Source organism: Penicillium manginii, assembly GCF_028828005.1.
Source record: "Penicillium manginii strain IBT 31320 chromosome Unknown utg000006l:1.0-4164085.0:1.0-4166146.0, whole genome shotgun sequence".
Lineage (NCBI taxonomy): Eukaryota > Fungi > Ascomycota > Eurotiomycetes > Eurotiales > Aspergillaceae > Penicillium > Penicillium manginii.
The window spans coordinates 1,867,041-1,883,110 of NW_026643107.1; the positions used below are offsets into that span (position 1 = coordinate 1,867,041).

Genomic DNA, 16,070 nt, shown 5'->3' on the forward strand with positions numbered 1-16,070 from the left:
ACCACTCCAAGTCTAAGTGCCCAATAAACACTACCTCGCTTGCCTGGTTTCTAGTGGGAAACTGAGCAGTGATTCAATTATGGCTCGCTTTACTCCATTACTGTCTCTATTCTATTTAATCTCACTCCTCTCTTTTTCTTCTGCCGCGCCCGTTGATAAGCGTGCTCTCGTTTTGGCATACCGGGACCTCATTGAACTTAGTACAAGACAAGCCAAGATGGCTGGAAAATACACTCTACCGCCTCTTCCATACGCATACGATGTAAGTTTCACGATCATCTCACTTCGAAGATCTGGTTTTCTGGTGTTGTCAAAGTCTGACAGAAGAAGGCTCTTGAGCCCGTCATCTCCAAGGAGATCATGCAGATCCACCACGACAAACACCACCAAGCCTACGTGAACAATCTGAACACCGCTCTAAACAGTCAAACCAAAGCTCTGGAAGAGAGCAACCTGCGACAACTAGTATCGCTGCAGAAGAAGGTCAAATTCAATGGCGGAGGTCATATCAATCACTCTCTATTCTGGAAGAACTTAGCCCCTCCTGGTTCCAAGGAGACCAACATCGACTCGGCTGCACCAACACTCAAAAAGGCAATTGTGAACCAGTGGGGTAGTGTCCAGAAATTCAAAGACGAATTTAATACCGTTTTGACCGACTTGCAAGGCAGTGGATGGGGGTGGCTGGCAAATAAGCAGGTCGAGGGTAGACTGGAGGTCATCAGTTTGAAAGACCAAGATCCGGTGGAAGATGCGGTTCCTATCTTTGGCGTCGACATGTGGGAGCATGCCTACTATCTTCAGGTGAGTTTCAAGGTCGGAGTTGATAATTTGTGAGTTGGGAGTCGTGAAAAAAAATGCGATGCTGACTTTTCAAAGTATAAAAATGACAAGGCGACGTATATCACCAATATCTGGAAGGTCATTAACTGGCAGGAGGCGGAGAACCGATTCAAGAACGGTGTGGAGTCAATGAAGTTTTGATTCCGAGGAATTATTCTGAATTGGATATATTCTTTTGATTCTGAATAGCGTTTTCCAATTCCATCTAAATTTGGCAGTGAGGTGGGTGTTCATGTTACAAAATGACTAGACCCTGGCTTAGTCGCTGCTGTAAATGAAATTCCAAGGCCGAAAAACCCGCTCTTCGCACAATCTCCTCCTTCCAAGCATGAAAATTTCCCCAAATCTTATCTTCTATTTAGTTATAGAGTTGGCCAACTGACCCTTAAAATATTTACCTTGGCCACAGCGGGCGCTTAGTGTATTAATGGTAATATTTCTATTCGCTATACTTTTATCCGAGATCCAACCCGCAATATCAACCACAACCATCAGCCACAACCCGTCCATCAACAGAACTAGAATAATTTGCAAAAAATAAAAATAAAAAAAACATGTACCAAGAGGGAAACGACCTCGGCTCGGACTATCAAAAATGGAAGCTATCAAGAGCTTAATATAAGAATGAAGGAATAGGAGTAGTACTGGTGGTATTCCGACCGATCGTCCGTGCCCTCTCCACTTTCGCCAGAAAAGATATGACTGAAAATCCAGCAAAAGTAAATGCATCGTCCGTGAATCGAACACGGCTCTCATCTTCACAAGTTTTGACACTGGAAGAGATGAATCATAACCACTAGACCAACGAAGCAGGAGATTATATCTGGAAAGCGAAGATATCGACACAGATCCTGAGTTGGAATGTTGCCGGCACGTCATTGATTGATGCCTGGATTATGACATGCGGATCGTAATGCGGATCATTCTGAGCATACTTCAAGCAATAAAACCTCAGAAATAAAGAAAGAGGTAAGTACTAATTAACATAATTATGTTAGCCGGTTAGATCTGGTTATTCGGCGATGGCATGTATATTTATAGCTAGCTACTGGAAGTGTATGAAGTTGAAATATAGCTAAACATGATTAGAAACGATAGGGCCTGAGTCTGTCGCTTCCAGAAAAACAATTTGGGCTTTGCTTTCGATTTTTTAGAGAAAATCTGCGACCGGCTCGCTAGAAAGCAACTCCCTCAGGCCGCGCACGGCCGTGACTCTGCAAGTATTCACACTGCCTACACGCCGCCTACTTGCAACGTAACTTCCAGTCCAATTCCATTACTTTTCGGTACGTATCTGCCTCCCGGTCCTGTTTTGCATATTTTATTACATTTTAGGCTGTGCCTATTATGTCGCCTGCTAAAATAACTAAAACCTACCCCCGTTCTCTACGGCTAATTTCTTCACCGCTTACACACGAAACTGGATTACGTTATAGTTGAAGGGAACAGTCCTATACCTGCCTCGGCTTGGCCGAATATCAACGTGGATTGTAGAGCGTGTTTTGCCTGCGGACTTTCTTCGCGGGCTGAGTCAATTGTGGAAGGAAACACGAACTGACTCGTCGTTATACTGAGGGGAATTAAATTATCCAAATAATAAATAAAGCTTAATGGCATACCTAGGTATAAGATTATCACTAGAATGGCGGCTACCGGCTGCCGTAGCTGCGGTTCAATTTTGCTGTGAGATTAGAATTAAAACAAGGATACCGGGAGTCGACCAGTGCCCGGAATGAATAGCTGAGATGCTGGATACAGGTCAGTAATTCACGCAATACCAGTATAACTGCATCAATGGTGTAGTGGTAACATTCAGACCTTCCAAGTCTGAGCCGGGGGTTCGATTCCCTCTTGATGCATTCTCAACAAGTTTGCAAGCCCTGCAGTTCTTTTTTTCACACTCCAACGAAATCGGTCGGTGCACCCTGTCTGTCTGAAAATCTTTTTCTTCCCGCTTTGGATGCTATTAATTGTTGGAATGCCGTTTCTGAGGTTATTTGCATTCTTTTTATACTATTACTAGGTTTCAATTAAATAAAAATACTTTCCTACTGTTATACTAACTACACCTATCTGCTACGATATTTTTATTTAATTTTTTATTAGTAGTAGTGGTAGTAATACCCTGTATAGATTTCTATATAGTAAGTAACTTGTATTCTATCTAATATTACGTATTACTAGTAATATAATATACTCTTCTATTTAACACTTTGTAGTGGTGATATATAAAACTAGTATATCTATCATACAAAATAGGATAAAAAAATTGTTGGATAAGCAAGGTGTACCTATTTACGAAATGTCAGTGGGTATACTTAGCACTAATAATAATAATTAGAGGACTAATTAGACCATGACTCATCAACAAGAACCGCATCAATGGTGTAGTGGTAACATTCAGACCTTCCAAGTCTGAGCCGGGGGTTCGATTCCCTCTTGATGCAGTCTCAACAAGTCCGTAAGTCTGCAAGCCTTATGGTTCTTTTTTTTCTATTGCAAACAAATCATCTATTGTTCGGTTAGCGATTAATAGTCCTTTTACCTATCAGACCCGATGGTTAGTTACAGCACCAGGCGCTTGGCCAAGGTTAAATAGGTACAAACTTAACAGTACAGATCTTACAATCACCTGAACTAATCTATTCGAGCAAAGCCAAAAGAACCTTCACTGTAAAATGTTAGCTAGGCCTTGGCTGTCTGCAGTTTCTGTTTCAATATGGGTAAATAAAGTTGTTTACATTTATGTTTGTATTTTGCGACTTAGTGTCTAATCAGAAGGAACATCGATTCCCTGCTTGATTATCCGCACCACTGAGAAGAGTCGGAACGAGTTGCCGAAGATAGGGGTCGAAAGGTCGTCCAGCCGGGTGGATGCTGGGAAGATCCCACTGATAAGGCTAAGGCTAACTCTCGGGGAGGAATGGGGTCCACCGAGATGGGTTCACTCGGCAAAAACGGGCTGTCAGCTACGCAGTACGGAGTACGGAGTGGATGCATACATAACACATTAATGAGAAGGAGATCTGCAGCTTTGGCCTTCAAGACAATTAATAATCCATAATTTAGGTACTCCACACTCCATTCACTTTGACATCAAAATTCTCACGAGTCATGCAGCAACTGATCCATGCACGGATGCAAACTTTCTAGGGTTTGTGTTAAATGTGACCATCAGTGAACGAGACGTCACAGCACAGTTAGAGAGAAAGCAACAGCCAAGGCACCAAACGCCATATTAAGCTGCTTAGCACGACATGTTGATGTACTTTAGAGAGAAAATCGGCATCCAATTGTGTGCCTGGATAGATTCAAGTTGCGGGCCCGGCCTTGGATGAGGAGCACTGTGGGTACCGGTGGAAAATTTGGCGGTCTTAAAAACCAACAATCTCCACCGGTGATGGTCTTGGCTTTAGATTTTATTTCAACGAGAGCAGGGGCTCCAGGTCGGTCACTTCATTGCAATGGAGTCTTACCTACAGTATTGTAGGATCGGGCAAGCGGTTCGCCGCCAGCTGGCTGAAATCGAATCTAAATGTAGTTGTGAGGGCTATACTATTGGGTCGCTACACAATTCTAGGTTTGTCATATCGCTCTCTAATACCTAGGTATTTCTCGCCAATGTTCAATAAACTTACTCAATTCTCACAGTTGTCCTTTATACGATCCAAAAGTAATTGATGCTGAGAAGAGTCCCTCTACACAAGTCATTGCCGACAATGAGTCTCTGATCATGGTCGGCTGGGACGGCTCTGATGATCCCCTGAACCCTGCCAATGCAACTGTTGGACGGAAGCTTTTTATGACATTTCTGGTCTCTCTCATTGCTATCTCCGTCACGGCAGCATCTGCAATCGATGCTTGTGGCGTGCTACAATACAGTGAAGATTTCGGTGTAACCGACGTGGTTGGATCTCTAGCAACAGGTAAATGGCTCTTGAATTCCACACATTCATTTCAAAAAAGCTAATGGTGATCCCTAGGTCTTTTCCTTGTTGGTTTTGGTGCCGGATCGCTCCTCTCAGGCCCATTCTCCGAGACATTTGGACGAAATGCAGTTTATCTCATAACGATGCTTCTTTTCTTGATTTTCGTCATGGCCTCTGCGCTCGCTCCCAATCTCCACAGTCATCTCATCTTCCGATTCTTTGCAGGATTCTTTGGATCGACGCCTCTTAGCTGCGCCGGAGGAACAGTCGCTGATCTTTGGGACCCAGCACAAAAGGCATATGCATTCCCTGCCTATGCAATTCCAGCATTCTCAGGGCCTATGATTGGCCAAATTATCGGTAGCTATATTCCCCAAACGCTGGGATGGCGCTGGTTGGAGTGGATTATGTTGATCATGGGGGGGCGTGATCCTTCTCATTGTTCTTCTTCTCCAACCCGAAACATACGGAAGTCTTCTCTTGCACTGGAAGGCGAAAGCCCTTCGCAAGGAAACTGGCGATAAGCGATATCGAGCTCCGATTGAAATGAAGCGCGAGAGTTTGGGACGTCGCCTCTTGACGTCTGTTTACCGCCCGTTCATCTTGTTTTATTCCGAGTTGATTTTGATCTTGATGTCGCTATATCTGACGGTGGTGTATATCGTCCTATTCACTTTCCTGGAGGGGTACACATTCATCTTCACCGATACATACGGAGTATCGCAAGGGATTACTAATGTCGCCTGGGCCGGTATGCTTTGTGGCATTCTCCTGGTGACTGGTATCGTCCCGTTGGTCTACTCGTGGACAGCAAAAGAGTACCAGAAAACTTCCACAATTGTGCCAGAAACACGGCTTTGGTATGCGATGCTCGGAGGTGCTCCTGCAGTACCAATCAGTTTATTCTGGATGGGATGGACTGCCAATGTGAGTTTTCCCAACCTAGAAATAAGAACTTCACTAACTTTGCCCAAAGTCATCTATCTCGATCTGGTCTCCACTCATTGCTTCGGCTCTCTTTGGATATGGCATCACCACCATTTTCATTGTTGCCTATATGTATGTCATTGACTCTTACGGGGTCTATTCGGCATCGGCTTTGGGATTCCTGGTCTTCACACGTTATGTTGTTGCGGGTGGTATGACTGTCGCTGGAATCCCGATTTATCGCTCCATTGGGGTACAGTATACGTTGACGATATTGGGAGCAATCAGTGGATTGATGGCATTTATTCCCTATTTGCTATTCATCTATGGTCCCAAGATTCGGAAGTACAGCAAGTATGCTGTGAACACCGACAAGCATTGAGGATGGCGGGGTATCTCAGCTGTTTTAAAGTTGTACGAATGCATGTAACATCTTGAAGCATCATCCATTCCAGGTGAACTATGTTCCAAGGTTTAGACTTTGAAATTTTAATTTGTACTGCTGGTCTCTCTTTCATTGATCGTGCAGTATTTTCTAATTGATTGGACAAATAAACACTCCATCTTTGACACCCCCACCTAATAATTGGAGTAAATTAGTATATGATGGGGGTCTCGGGGGCTACCCCAATATTGTCTTGGCAGAGGCTGTCTACGCGCAATTCTTCTCTATTCCCGAGGTCTGTCCTATTAAAGTTTTTTTTTCTTTGGCACCTTTCGCTCTTGTTCTGCCATAATCTATCTCCATCGGCTTTTTGGTCGGCTTTTTTCTCCACTAGATCGGAGAAAACGGGGGTTTGTTACTGGTCAACCTTAGGAAGCCCTGAAGTGACTCTAACGATATCGCGCCTTATCAGGGTTGTCCCCGCACTTCGGACTTCGGAGCGGTCCCCTTCTCCATTTCAATCATTTCTTCATTTTAACCGGAACTTTCTTTCTTCCTTCACCCTCCCAATGACAAATATGGCTACCTTTCTGAAGAAGCCTCTTAAGCTTGCCTTGGTGCAGCTCGCATCAGGTAGGATGCTCCTGCCATGACCCTCTCCAGCGTTGGACCGCTATTAACAGAATCCAGGCGCGGACAAGGCCGTCAACCTCTCTCACGCTCGAAGCAAGGTCCTCGAGGCCGCAAAGGCCGGCGCACGCTTGATCGTCCTCCCAGAATGCTTCAACTCTCCGTACGGCACGCCATACTTCCCCAAATACGCCGAGACCCTCCACCCTTCCCCTCCCACGAAGGAGCAATCCCCCTCGTTCCACGCCCTGTCGGCGATCGCCGCTGAGGCAAATGCCTACCTCATCGGTGGAAGTATTCCTGAGCTCGAGCCGGAGACGAAGAAGTACTTCAATACCTCACTTGTCTTCTCACCCACAGGTTCCTTGATTGGTACCCACCGCAAGACACATCTGTTCGACATCGATATCCCCGGGAAGATTACGTTCAAGGAGAGCGAGGTGCTCTCTCCAGGCAACCAATTGACCGTGATTGATCTCCCAGAATACGGCAAAATTGGCCTGGCGATATGTTACGACATTCGGTTCCCTGAATCCGCCATGATTGCGGCTCGCAAGGGTGCATTCCTGCTCGTCTACCCCGGTGCATTCAACACTACCACTGGACCGCTGCACTGGTCTCTACCAGGCCGAGCCCGTGCGGTGGACAACCAAACCTATGTTGCTTTGTGCAGTCCATCACGGGACTTGGATGCCTCTTACCATGCATATGGCCACAGTTTGATCAGCGACCCCAGTGCGAAGATTTTGACTGAGGCGGAGGAGAAGGAGACAATCATCTATGCGGACTTGGATAATGATACCATTGTGAACACTCGCAAGGGCATCCCGATCTATACCCAGCGCCGATTTGATGTGTACCCCGATGTGAGCGGAGAGGACTCAAAATGATTCCCACATGTATAACTTGATGAGTAGATTGGTAATTAGGATGACTGAATAAAGTCCGCTATTACTTGTCCTTTCTGTTTGAACCGAATGAATGCTGAGCTACATTCTGTTTGCTATGCTCAGGTCATATAGTAGTCCAGTTCGGGTCCGCCACGAACGGAATCATCCACTTTGCTCAAAACAAAGCTGTACTACAGCTGGAAAATATTGATCTATCGTGATTAGAGCTTGCAAAGCTGTGGAACATCGTCATTAGTACTACCTAGGTAGTAGGTGATAAATCCGAGGTGGTAGGGTACCTAGCCACCTACTAGCACAACCCTACCTTGCCCTTAAAGGTTCCGGGCGCTTTCTACTTCCCAGGTTATTTATCTACTACTAGTATCTCACCCCCACTCCTCTAATTTTGGAGCTCAAGTTATCACCAGCAATTAAAAAACTCGCAATATTTATATGCTACTGTAGCTCAGTATCACTTGATTATCTAAACAGGGACTTGAAAGATGCTGTCTACTATGTAGGTACCTAGGTAGTATGCGCCAAAGGAAGGAACAGCCTGGAAGCAGGCAGCTCTACTAGTACCTGCTAATTACCTACCTAGGGGTAGTATACCTAGGTAAACACAAAGTTTTCTTCCTAGTCTCTTCTCTTCTCTTCTCTTCTAATACTCATTCATGCACAACACCAGTCATCAACACTTCGTTGCTGTCTCTTGTATGTATCGATATCCACTTAGTACCATTACGCACCACGTCTATTCAGTATCACTAAACTGTTGATCCTCTGTATAGATACATTGACTCTGATTGGGCAGGAAAACACGCAGATGCCGCCATTTCGTCACCCGAGTTCGTTTTTTTTGCTTACTGGCAGGCCTATTGTGTGAGCATCCAAGAAATAGTCTTGCGTAGCTCAATCAAGCACTAAAGCAGAATTTATCGCAGCGATCACAGCGATCACAGCCATCCAGGAATGATCGTGGTTGCAACTATTTCTCCAAGAGTTGAACCTTCCGCAGTTCTTGCGTCTCCCAACCATCCTTGGTATTACGCCAGTGGAAATCGCACTTTCAATCTACCATTCCAGTTATCGTGTTTGACGCGATTGATTACGGAAGCCTATCAAATGTATCGTTTGCAAAGACAAGGGCCATAATGTCCAGGCATGTCAAAAGGACGAAGCAGCGCGATATCGTGCCCCCCCAAATATGTTCGAATTGCGGGGGAAACTGTCATCGTTCACAGGCGTGTCATTTGACTCCCCGACAAGAAGATAACGTGGACTCGGAGAAATGGGCGAATGGGTTTGGTGCTGTGTCGTCCTTTGCCAGTATCAAGCTCAAATTACTTCTCTGAATAGTCAACATATTAATTAGTCTAGACATTTTTTGACTGGCGAATACTGGTCTTCAATTTGTAGTTAATCTGTTTGACAGTTCTGTTGCAACTTGATCAAATTTTTTTTACCTAATCCATGCTCCTAAGTTCAGCAAGGGTGGAGCTGCCCCTTTGGGCCAGCGGCCTGGAAACCTCGCCAAAGCGTACATGTGAATATCGAATTTGAATGATGAAAAAACAATTGAAAGAAACCCAGAAACTCCATCATACATTGACTAAATACACAACAAATGAGAATAATTTGGTCTTGATGACTTCTCCGATACCCGGCAAGAAAACCAGAGGCAGAAGCGGCCTTCCATGCTCATGCTCCATGAACATAAAAATAAACAGAATGGATTAAGGTACAAGAGATAAAGAGAAATCCTTTAAGAGGCCGCTCCACCACCGCCACGAGCCTGTCCGCCACCACCTCTCATCCGTTTCCCGCCCGCATTAGTCTCAGTAGGAGCATCAGATGCTTCATCACGCGTACGCTTGTTTCCGTGAGGAACAAACTGGCGTGCGCCTGGGTTCATGGCCCCCCCGGTTTGCGGTAGGGCTTTGAGCTTGATTATGAGCAGCAGCGTTTTGGTTTTGGCTGCCCCCACGACCTGCCCCACCCCGTCCACCGCGGCCTCGAGGAAGGCCGGTACCGCGCTGGGCCTGGGCTTGAGGCTGAGCTTGCTGCTGCTGCTGCTCGCCTTGCTGCTGTTGGGCATGGTTGAAAGTTGCCGGCTGGACGCCGCCCCGGCCACCACGGCCACCGCCTCGAGCAATTGGCAGATTAGACTGCAGGGCTCTCATCATACCAGCCGGTGTATTGTTCACCGGGGGCTTGGTGGGTAGGTTTGAAGGCTGCTGGCCTTGCTGGTTTTGTACTGATTGCCCAAATGGGTTCGAGGGAGCAACAGTGGGCTGAGACTCAGTATTTGCCTGCTGTTGCTCTCCCCCGCCAGTCGGTTGGGCTGAGGGAGCAGGAGTTGGCGCTTGCTCTACAGCGGGCGCAGGAGAGGTGGGCGCGACGGTTGGAGCAGTGTTCATAGAAGCAGCTGGCGTAGAAGGGTTCGCCTGCGGAACTGCGGGCTTAGGAGCAGGAGAAGCAGGCTGAGCAGGAGAGGGAATGGCAGCAGGCTTTGGGGCTTGAGCAGCGACAGGTGGAGGTCGAGCAACCTTGGCGATCTCCCATACCTCAATGACTGGCTTCTGAGGAGTCTCCTCAGCAGCCTTCTTGACAACCTCCAGTTTAACCAGAGCGGTTCGCTTTTGCCCATCAAGCATGCTGATGCGTGCGAGAGATTTCTTGTCTGAAAGCTCCACAGCTGACTTGACTTTCTCGCCCACATCATCCTCATGTGCTTTTCTGAGAGCTTCGCGTTCTTCGTTGTACTTCAATTCGGCAGCAGCCAGTGCAGTGTCGTTGGAACCAGCTTCTGCCTGGGCCTGTTGCTTTGCCTTGTCCACGTAGTTACGAATGTTATTTCGCATAATCACACGCAGAGTCTCGTTCTTAGAAAGCAACTCGCGCGCTTGCGCATCAGTTAGCTCAAGAAGCTCAGGCAGCTTAGCTGGGGTGGAAGGTGGCTGCTTGGCATTTGCGCCGGGGGTCGCCGGAGTGGTCGGGGTAGATTGTTCTCCAGCGGGCGCATTCTCAGTTTCCTTACGCTGAGCTGCCCGGATCTCGACCAATTTGGCGTTATACATCTCCTTCAGCTTATCGGAACGTTCCTTCAGCTTTGCCTCCAGCTCAGTATCCTTCATAGCCAGTTGGCCATCCTTCTCAATAAGAGCTGCCTCCAGGCGCTGGATCTTGGCCTCCAGCTCCTTAATCTTCTGTTCATCGCCAACTGGGACAACTTGAGTAGCAGCAGTCGGGAACTGTGAAGCAGGCGTGGGGTTGACAGGCTCGGTTTCCATGGGCACAGGGGCGGAGTCGGGTACTTGCGTGATCGGAGCGCTGTCGACAGGTGCAGGGGTCTCTGCGAGCTTAACCTTGAGTGTCGCTAGCTCGGCCTTGGTTGTGTTGAGCTCATCCTGCAACACCTCCTTCTCCTGCAAGGCGGAGTTGAGTTCGGTCTGCTTGCCATTGATGCGCCCAGATAGCTCCTTAGAGCGGGCCTTGAATTGTTCAGTGAGCTTGGTTCGAAGTTCTGCCACACGAGCCTCGGCAGAATTCTTGTGTTGATCAACTTCTGCGGTGAGACTATCCCGGATTGATACAGCCTCATCACGAGCGGCAACAGCCTCGTCACGCTCCTTCTCCAGGGTAGAAAGCTTTTCTTGCAAGGCTTCCATTTCTTGAGGATCAACTCGATCGTATTTCTGGAGGATGTTTTGAATCCGCTTTTGGTAATGGTCACGATCAGCCTGGAGTAGTTTCATTTCTCCATCCTTGGACTCGACTAGATTCTCGAATTCATGGATCTTGGTTTCGAGAGGTTCGATCTGCTGAACAAGCTCATCAACACGAGCAGACTTTTCGGCAAGGGCGGCTTCGGTTTGCTTGACTTGGTTGCGTAAAGTGACGCTGCTCTCACGGAAGAGGTTCAGCTCATTCAGAGTCTCCATGAGCTTATTGTGGTTGAGGGTGTTCTGGTCGCTATCCGCGGCAGCTCGGCGCTGTTGTTCCAGCTTGAGACGTGTCTCATCGAGCTGGGTTTGCGTGTAGTCGAATTGACGCTGCAGTCTCTCTTTTTCAGAATTTGAGCATTGGAGCTGAAGCTCAAGGATTTCCTTCTCCTTGCGCAGCCAGCTGATAAGTTGCTGTTGGCGTTCCAGGTTTGGTGCCAGCTCTCCTTCCTGTTCTTCGGCTTCAGCGAAATTGGCCTTGTCGCGTTGGAGGGAAGAGATCTGAGCAGTGACGCCTTGAACTTGCTCGTGCAATAAGGAGTTCTGGTGAAGAACCTCCTCGCGGCGCTTCTGCAACTCCAAGAGCTCGGTGTCGTATCTTGTCTTCTGCTCGGCCCAGCTTTCTTCCTTTAGGCCTAGATCCTTCTTAAGTGTTTCGGCCTGAGTGCGAATTTCAGCCATCTCGAGCTTAACTTGGTTGGCCTCGGCGCGGACAATCTGTAGATTCCTGGCAGCGTCGGCATGCTTGACCAGCTCATTCTCGTAGTTCTGTTGAGCTGTTTGAGCGATCTCGGCCTGTGCCTTGATGTCCTCCTGGTGGTACTTGGCGGCTTCCAAATGGCGCTCGTTGTCGTCCTTGAGTCGGGTGATTTCAGACTCCAGATCAGCCTTCTGTTCCTCAAGATGACGGGTCGCTTCGCCTTGAGTTTCACGAAGCTTGGTCAATTCGGTAGCGTTGGTGGACATCTCGTTAGAGATCTCTTCAATGCGAGTCTCAAGGTCCTGAATCTTCTTGCTGCGCTCTTCAAGAAGAGTGTCGGTTTCTTCGCGGTAGAGAGCATGGGTTTCGGCCTCAGATTCCATGCGTTCTTCAGTCGACTGGCTAATTGCCTGATACTCTTCCACGCGTTCCTTGGCATGGGCTAACTCGTTCTTTGCCAACTCAAGATCGCGCTTCAGTTCAGAAACCTCCATAGAAAGCTCTTGCTCCCGGGTCAAGCCACTTCCATCAGTGCTGTCTTCCTCAGTGACAGGGGTCTCTGTGGGAACAGATGGACCGCTTGGTCGGGACTGCAGGACCTGTAGGCGCTCCTCGGCACTCTTGAGTTCGACAGTCAGCTCGTCTACGCGGGATTGCAGATGGTCCTTGGTTGTCTTGATAGCAACCAACTCCTCGCGAACAGAGCTGAGACTGGTCATCAGGTCATCGATGCGCTTCTGATTTTGTTCTTGCTCGTAGTCTCGGCGCAGAGCAGCTCGTCGGGAGTTCTCCGTCTCATCATTAAGCTTCCGTTTTGTGGTTTGTAGCTCAGATTCAAGGGCTTCAACGCTTGACTCGAGTCGGCGACGGTTTTCTGAGTCGGCGTGTTCGCGTTCGTTCAGCATGCTTTGCATGTTGCCGTTCAGTGTATCAAGACGGCTACGCTCATTGCGCAAGTTCTCAAGATCCTCATAAAGTCTCTTCTCGACGGTCTTCAGGAGATCTCTCTCGGCCTTGAGGTTCGCATTCTCTCGTTGGTGACTTTCTAGAAGACCCTTGGCTTCGACGAGATCCTCGGCAGCTTGCTGAGTGCGAAGGTCTTGTCGATTTGCGTTTTCAAGGATAGATGAGTAGCGCTTCTGGAGCTCGCCATTCTCACTCTTTAGCATGTGGAAGTTGCTCTGAAGAAGCTCGCCTCGAGAGTTGGCCGCTGCCAATTGGCTGCTGGACCGACTGATCTCACTGAGAAGCTCGCTGTTTTTGCGAGAGAGTTCGTTAACTTGTTGACGAAGGGCTGAGTGATCTGTAGAAGTCTCCTCGCGGTAGCTGTCGAAGTGGGCTTGCAACTTTCGGAGGAGATCCGCGTAGTCGGGAGAGTTATTCATCTGATTATCACCAGCACCCAGAGGGGCGGCTCCAAGTGGGACAGACTGAGAGAAGATAGAATTGTCTCCAATAGTCTGGCGTCTGTGAGTGAGCATACTACGGAAGGTGTCCCGCTCCTTGACATAGCTCTTAGATTGAGCTACAAGGTTCGCAATCTCGTCGCGGTAAGTCTGCACACGAGTTCGCAATTCCTTCAGCTCCTCAGCCTCTTGCTGACGCACGGCGTCCTTCGCACGAGCCTCCTCGCCTTCCATCTTGTCGCCCAGTTCTCGGAGCATACGTCGAAGGGTAAGGTTTTGTTCTTGGAGGTCGTGGAGATTCTTGAAGGTGGTAAGGTTTTGGCTGATGAAGCGGCCAGTTGGGTTTAGCTCTGCAGAAGATTCTTCGATCTCTTCCCGAGCGATTTTCTCCAGTTCCTCGCGGTCATAGTCTTCACCCTGCTTGGCAATGGCAACCTCCAGAACAAGGACCTTTACTTCGGCACTGAGATCGCGAAGTTGCTGACGAAGAATACCGCCCTCACGAGCGAGTCCTTCAATCTGACCTTGCCATTTCCTTGCCTCTCTTGTGGCATCATCACGCTCCTTTCCAGAAGTCTCCAGGAGGTTTGACATTTCGATAACGGCATTTTCAAGGCGGCTGTGATCGGCCCGGAGCTCGTCGATTTCAGGCTTGCTAGATTCCAGTTCCTGAACCATCTCATCAAGTGTGGCTCGGAGTTCTTGACTGGTTCTTTGCTCGGAGGAGAGGAGAGTTCTCATTTTATCATATTCAGTATACATTTGTGTAAGAGTGAGTCCACCCTTGGTACGGGAGGCTCGTGGGGTGAAACTGCCACCGGGAGTACCAGGTCGCATCGGCGTACTGGGTGCAAACCCATTGAGGGAGTGGGCAGGGCTCATCGATCGGTTCCGGCCTTCGGATTCCAGCTGCGAAATGCTGGCTTCGAGTTCGGCAACACGGCGCTCTGCGGCCTGTCTGTCGGTGTGCTCAGTCTCATTCTCGACGCGGAGACGGGAGATCTCTTCAGCGGCATGGTCCTTGGCTTTCTGCAGCTCAAGCTTGCATTCTTCCACGCGCTCCTTGGCAGTCTTCGCGGCAGTTCCTTGAACTTCGGCCAGGCGTTGAGTGGCTGTCAACTCAACTCGGAAGGCCTCGGCTGCCTGAATCGTCTCCTCCTTAAGTTGACTGATTTTGGCCAATGAGTCCTCGTAGCGCTGCTCAGTTTCATCGAGACGAGTCTTGAGAGAATTCTCACTGCGGCGTAGAGAATCGATTGTCGAGCTCGCCTCTTCATTTTCACGCTGAAGTTCGGAGATGCGGGCACTCTTCTCCTTGCGGAATTTCATATGCTCTGCCCCCTTTGTCTTCAACTCTGTCTCATACCATTCATTATTCTTTTTGGTCAGGTCCAACTCTTGCTGAAGACTCTGTTCTCTGAAACGTGCGCTCGCAGAAGTGGAATCGGCCTTTTGTTGGTTTTGCTCGGCGGTTGAAAGCTCACGGCGCAGCTCAATGGTCTTTTTGTGTAAAGCTGAGAGCTCTTCAGCGAGCTTGTCGTGGGCGGCAGACTTGGATTCAAGTAACGCGAGACTTTCTCGTTTTTCGGCTTCCAGAGTTGAGATGCGCGACTTCAACGAGGCGGTCTCTGATTCGTTTGATGTTGAGGACGATTTGAGGGTGGAAATCTCGGACTCTAGAGCGGACCTGGTATTTTCTGTTCAAGACAGGTTAATGTGAGAGCAATCAAAAACGACGAGCTAGTCAAAACAAACCGGATTCGTGTAGGCTTTTTCGCAATGCTTCCAACTCGGAATGGCTCTTCTCGACGGCTTCTTTCAAGACTTTGATCTTCGAGTCTCTGTTGCGCGAGAGATTCTCAAGTTCCACTTCCAGGCGAATCTTATGAGCTTCAAGTTCATCGTGCTCATTTGCTTTCTTTGTGATGGATTGAAGAAGCTGGTTCACAAGATCGACCGTGGGTGCTTGTGTCAGGGAAGTGAGTGTTGTTTCGGGAATTGAATAATGCGACGATAAGTAGGGAAGTTCGACGACAGTGTCAGCCATGGTGATGTGTGACTCGCAAGAAGCGAGAGGGTAGGGTTTTGAAGCTCGAGAAGGTCGTACGGTTAAGGCGCAAGCTCGAACTCAGTTGTGACGCGCAGTGTGCACTGCTCTAGGACTCGTACACACAGCGCTATCGGAAGGCTCTAGGACATGGCGATGCAGATAAAAGAGCGGTCCGTCACAGCCACGGAGAAAGGTCACAATGGGGGAGGGAGGGAGAGGGGAATAGATGAGGTGACGACAAGGGCGAGCTTTGGAGATGGCGCGCTTCGGGTTGCGTTGGATCGGGTCACGTGACAAGTCCGATCACAACTGGGGCCTGCGTTCGTTCAGTGCGATTACTTCTTTGACTTGACTCCAGTGACTTGCGCCTTGGAGCCCTGTTCCCTTTCACCCACCACCGCATTCTACTTAGGGATCCACCGAGCCGTTTCGTAATTTTCTTGAGCAGCGGCGCATCCCTATGATCATCCTCTAGTTCTCAGAGCTCGCCCCGGCTCAACCGCAAGCATCCCCATCTCGCTCTAGCCGGCCTTCCTTTCACCTCGAGTCCGAACTGAACGTCCGATCGCCCAAGTATTCACAGCA

The 16,070-nt window shown here is 48.6% G+C and overlaps 4 protein-coding genes across 4 annotated transcripts; 3 read left to right on the forward strand and 1 right to left on the reverse strand.

Moving 5' to 3' along the window:
• Positions 1 to 217: 217 nt before the first annotated feature.
• N7533_009057 (superoxide dismutase) lies at positions 218 to 984 on the forward strand (the record flags this gene model as incomplete). The annotated part of the gene is made up of 3 exons (XM_057105707.1): positions 218 to 262; positions 331 to 804; positions 880 to 984. 3 exons carry the CDS (start codon positions 218 to 220, stop codon positions 982 to 984), a joined length of 624 nt encoding a protein of 207 aa, XP_056957156.1.
• A 3,323-nt stretch (positions 985 to 4,307) lies between these two features.
• Positions 4,308 to 6,081, forward strand: N7533_009058 (Major facilitator superfamily domain general substrate transporter; the record flags this gene model as incomplete). Its single annotated transcript, XM_057105708.1, has 5 exons — positions 4,308 to 4,423; positions 4,495 to 4,769; positions 4,827 to 5,166; positions 5,246 to 5,699; positions 5,749 to 6,081. 5 exons carry the CDS (start codon positions 4,308 to 4,310, stop codon positions 6,079 to 6,081), a joined length of 1,518 nt encoding a protein of 505 aa, XP_056957157.1.
• A 581-nt stretch (positions 6,082 to 6,662) lies between these two features.
• On the forward strand, positions 6,663 to 7,604 carry N7533_009059 (carbon-nitrogen hydrolase family protein; the record flags this gene model as incomplete). The annotated part of the gene is made up of 2 exons (XM_057105709.1): positions 6,663 to 6,717; positions 6,775 to 7,604. The coding sequence occupies 2 exons, from the start codon at positions 6,663 to 6,665 to the stop codon at positions 7,602 to 7,604; spliced, it is 885 nt and encodes a 294-aa protein (XP_056957158.1).
• A 1,765-nt stretch (positions 7,605 to 9,369) lies between these two features.
• N7533_009060 (putative filament-forming protein (Tpr/p270)) lies at positions 9,370 to 15,482 on the reverse strand (the record flags this gene model as incomplete). The annotated part of the gene is made up of 3 exons (XM_057105710.1): positions 9,370 to 9,542; positions 9,604 to 15,132; positions 15,191 to 15,482. The coding sequence occupies 3 exons, from the start codon at positions 15,480 to 15,482 to the stop codon at positions 9,370 to 9,372; spliced, it is 5,994 nt and encodes a 1,997-aa protein (XP_056957159.1).
• Positions 15,483 to 16,070: the final 588 nt, after the last annotated feature.